Source organism: Clavelina lepadiformis, chromosome 1 (assembly GCF_947623445.1).
Source record: "Clavelina lepadiformis chromosome 1, kaClaLepa1.1, whole genome shotgun sequence".
NCBI classification, from domain to species: domain Eukaryota; kingdom Metazoa; phylum Chordata; class Ascidiacea; order Aplousobranchia; family Clavelinidae; genus Clavelina; species Clavelina lepadiformis.
In genome coordinates this window covers 28,738,211-28,742,487 of record NC_135240.1, presented here as the reverse complement: position 1 = coordinate 28,742,487, position 4,277 = coordinate 28,738,211, and the positions used below count along the sequence as shown (strand labels likewise).

Below are 4,277 nucleotides of genomic sequence, written 5' to 3'. Positions count from 1 at the left end.
ATGCGGAGTAAATTGTTGTTGTTTTGGCGACAGCTGGTTCCAGGTTTAGGCTAAGTTGTACATTTTTTGAGGGTTTGATTTTTTGCTTTTTTGGAGTATTTGTGCTAAATTTTTAAGTTCAAAACTTGCTGTAAAGTTTAGGTAGCTGTTATAGAAAACTGAGTACATGGATTTTGTCCAAATTAATACTGCAGACAGACATAACCTAGATCTCGTTGCAAGCCAAAATTCAGGATAGGTTTATGATGTGGAATTGCGACAGTAGCGTCTTGATTTAATGTACTTTGCATTGAAAAGCCTATCTCTTTGAATTGGGATATGACCCTTTAAGCACAGTTGTCGTGGCCGAGTGGTTAAGGCGACAGAATTGAAATCTGTTGGCCTCTGCCCGCGTATGTTCGAATCCTGCCGACTACGGAGATATTAATTTTGCAAATTCACAAGTATATTGAGAAAAGTGCCACTTTAATGATTTCGTCTATTCATAGATCATTAAGCATAGTTTTCTTGGCTGAGTGGTTAAAGCGACAGATTACAAATCTGTTGGGCTTTGCCCGAGTATGTTCGAATCCTGCCGACAACGCGGAATTGAAATCATGTTTCCATAAGTGATTTGCGAAAAATGCCATTTGATCCATTTGCATTGCACATTAAGCACAGTTGTCGTGGCCGAGTGGTCAAGGCGACAGACTACAAATCTGCTGGGTTCTGCCCGCGTAGGTTCGAATCCTGCCGACAACGCGTAATTGGAATTACGCTTCCATAAGTGATTTGCGAAAAGTGCTGCTTCGTCTCCATGACTACGCTAGACTACGTTAAACTACGCTAGACTAAGCTAGACTAAGCTAGACTAAGCTAGACTAAGCTAGACTAAGCTAGACTAAGCTAGACTAAGCTAGACTAAGCTAGACTAAGCTAGACTAAGCTAGACTAAGCTAGACTAAGTTAGACTAAGCTAGACTAAGCTAGACTAAGCTAGACTAAGCTAGACTAAGCTAGACTACGCTAGAGTAGATGAGACTACGCTAGACCAGACTAGACTACGCCAGTTCAGTTCGGGTTCCTCCAGTTTCTTTGCAACTTACATATGTTCTCAGATCGGCTGTGAGAACTGGTGTTTGTACATTTGGCATGTATCCAGTGGCCTCTTCCTATTCGGGAGACACTACTTCATGGTTGGGGGATTCAATGTCATGTATACTGCTTGCTCTGTCTTCAAAACGAAAACACTCAGAACTTTCCCCTTCTTCATGGATGGTGGTATCACGAACCTAAAACACAATAATTAAACACCCAACAGCAACATATAATTAATGTCATTTTTTATCTTACTTAAATAACATGCAAAGCTCGACTACACTAGACTAGACTACACTAGACTAGACTTCGCTAGACTACGCTAGACCATGCTAGACTACGCTAGACTACGCTAGACTACGCTAGACCATGCTAGACAACGCTAGACTTCGCTAGACTACGCTAGACTACGCTAGACTACGCTAGACTACGCTAGACTACGCTAGACTACGCTAGACTACGCTAGACTACGCTAGACTGGACTATGCTAGACTACGCAAGACTACGCAAGAATACGACAAAACATATAGGCGAGACGTTGTATTTATTTCCAAAAAATTACTGTAGTTACGAAACATCCTGATTGTAGATGTTTGAAAATATGTAATTTTTTAGTCTATGTTAAACCTAATGTCAATGTTTAACACCAGTTTGTATTTAGTGGAGTCGGAGATTGGGATGGTGGGAGGGAAAAGAGGCCTGCAGTAGACTGCTATGACAATATCCTAACGACCAAACGAGCCGCATTTGAGTGTAACATTTCTGACGTTTTGCCAGAGGACGAGTCTTGCAGCAGTGGGGAAGAAAAATATAAGATAAATTTTCTCAGGCTCTTGCATGGTTATATAAGGCTTATGATCGGTCGCCATACTTGGGCCAAGCATTGCCCATTGTCAAATTTCCTGACCTCTTTCTAACATATATCTGTGGTTGTTGAATGGCGGACATACCTTGGGTCAACTTTGTTCTTAACATGTGCAGTAGATATCACATAGTAAGGCCAAAGATAAATTTCTGACTGGGTGGCAATCCATATGATTTCTTCTGGCACTAAACAAGATCACTCCCAGTCAAAAATTATGTAGGTTTTATCTATGGGCCTTACATGGCTACGAAGTAGCATGTATGGCTTATGTGTGGGCTTACTAAGGAATGGCCAAATCATTAAATGCCAAACAAGGGCCATACATGGCTTTTGTCTGTGAAAATGCAAAAACATTTTTATTTGACTATATCTACTTCATCGTGATAACAATTGTAGTTTTTGTTGCATTTCATTATCGTATAGTTCAATATTTCTGTATAAATTTTCTCAAAACCTTTGCCTAACTTCATGTGCGAAAAATGCTGCAGTTTGTAGTTTTTAAAAGCTGAAATAGAAGCAAACAGTGTATTATTATTTTATAAAGCAATTAATGAAAGATATCTTTCATTTAAATTCAAAACGTATACACATTTACGGTTACGAAATTGCTGTTTTGATAATAACGTTTAAGAAAAATTAGAAGTCAGTAATTTATTGAACTTTTAAAAACCCAAATAATAAGATGTTAATTGGCAATCAGTCTATTCATACGTTTAAATCAATGTCATTATAACACAATATCTCAAATAAACAGAAGCTCTACGAGTCTACGGGACCAGTTGGTGGTGCTATTATTCTTAAATTATCGTCACTAACCCGGAGTTTGTTCTCGAATAAAGAGGAATCGCGTTGTGTGGTTGCGTCACGTTGTTATGGTGATCCCACGCGTTGACGCTCTGGTACATTATGGGATGCATGCGCATGAAGTTGAGACTGCGGACGGATAATTTGCTTGGATCGCTCGCACAGCTGGAAATGAAAAAATACGTCATAATTACTAACCCTTGTGCATAGCACGATGATCAAATATTACGTCAAAAACGACTTTTATGAGACGTCATAATAATGTATGATGTACCTGGCCAGGTGAGGGTCGGAGTAGTTGTCCTGCTGAGCCCAGTATTGTGCACTGGTCTTTGCATCGGCGAATTTCTCATAAAATGCGCCGTTCATGGAAGCTTCAATGTCAGGCAGAGAGAATGCGCAAATGGCCGATGCAGGGATGCTGTTGCTGCGAGGAGGAGCGAGAATTCAATGTGGTGTGGTTAAGCTTGGGTTATGCTGCCGGGTGCCTTCATACTAGTTCGAGGTTTGTGAATATTCAGCCCCATGCTAACCCACCTGGGCGTGTTCATGAGAGCGAAAACCATCTTTGTCTTCCCGACCTTGTACAACTTGTCCAACGTCACCAGCTCAGTGACGTCACTAAGCTCGTTGAAGTAGAACGAGCAGTCCTGGCAACGAGCAGTTCAGTCTCGCTTTGAAGAATGAAAAGAACTGATTCCTCAAATTGCGCCATCCACCGTCGTGCTTGCAAACTTGACCGATGCGTGTGTAAACTTGCTGTAGGGAAAACATTAATTTAACTTTCCCGCCAATTTTAAATTACTGCCTATTATATGAAGTAATTTAATGTACCTCTGATTTATCCTCGACGGAGATCTCGGTAAAAAACGAATAAACTTTGTTCAAAGACATGCCGCCGTCGACGATCTTAATGAAATGGGGGGCTGGAAAATAACAACCATTATTTATGGTCATTAACTGGCAATTAGTTGCTATTTATTAACGAACACCAAGCATTAAAATTTTAATAAATCTTAGACGATAACACTTTTTATTCCGACGAAGTGATTTGGCGTGACAAGTTTGGGACATAGTCATTTGTTTCTTACATGATAATAGGTTCTATTACATGTCATTACGTCACATAGAGGTCGGGTTTACTTTAGCAAAATGCTTATTGTTGCGTGAAGGCTAAGAAAACGACAAGTACCAAGTAAGAAATGCAAGTCTTGTGCAAACGCAGTTTGACCATCCAGGGCATCCGGCAATGGACGCCATTGCCTGACTTGGTGCAGTTGAGACGAAAGTTAATTTGAAATTTTTATCGCGAATGTAAACACGGGTTGGTGAAGCCGAAGCCGCAACGAGTCGCTTTGGACTGCAGACCAGACTGACGACCACGTCATAACATCTTGTCCGACATACCGCCATCCTTGTGGGAACCGTGGTCTGACAACAATGGATGAAAACCTGGTCAGCTGGCTAACAAACACCTGCCCTACAATATGAGGTTTTTTGCTCACTCTTTCAAGAAACCATCTACTCCAAA

The 4,277-nt window shown here is 40.8% G+C and overlaps 1 protein-coding gene and 1 non-coding gene across 3 annotated transcripts; one reads left to right on the top strand and one right to left on the bottom strand.

Annotated features, from left to right (window-relative positions):
* Nucleotides 1-659: 659 nt before the first annotated feature.
* Nucleotides 660-741, top strand: Trnac-aca (transfer RNA cysteine (anticodon ACA)). Its single transcript has one exon. It is a non-coding gene; the product is annotated as a tRNA-Cys (tRNA).
* A 940-nt stretch (nt 742-1,681) lies between these two features.
* Nucleotides 1,682-3,681, bottom strand: LOC143462651 (semaphorin-2A-like). 2 transcript variants are annotated; one of them, XM_076960900.1, is made up of 6 exons: nt 3,581-3,681; nt 3,284-3,505; nt 3,021-3,173; nt 2,759-2,911; nt 2,397-2,447; nt 1,682-2,276 (listed from the first exon to the last, which is right to left on the bottom strand). In XM_076960900.1, the coding sequence occupies exons 2-5, from the start codon at nt 3,310-3,312 to the stop codon at nt 2,441-2,443; spliced, it is 342 nt and encodes a 113-aa protein (XP_076817015.1). In that variant the 5' UTR covers nt 3,313-3,505; nt 3,581-3,681; the 3' UTR covers nt 1,682-2,276; nt 2,397-2,440. The 2 variants fall into 2 exon arrangements, with proteins under 2 accessions (XP_076817015.1, XP_076817007.1); XM_076960892.1 differs by lacking the exon at nt 1,682-2,276 and having other exon boundaries at nt 2,321-2,447.
* Between the last annotated feature and the right edge of the window lie 596 nt (nt 3,682-4,277).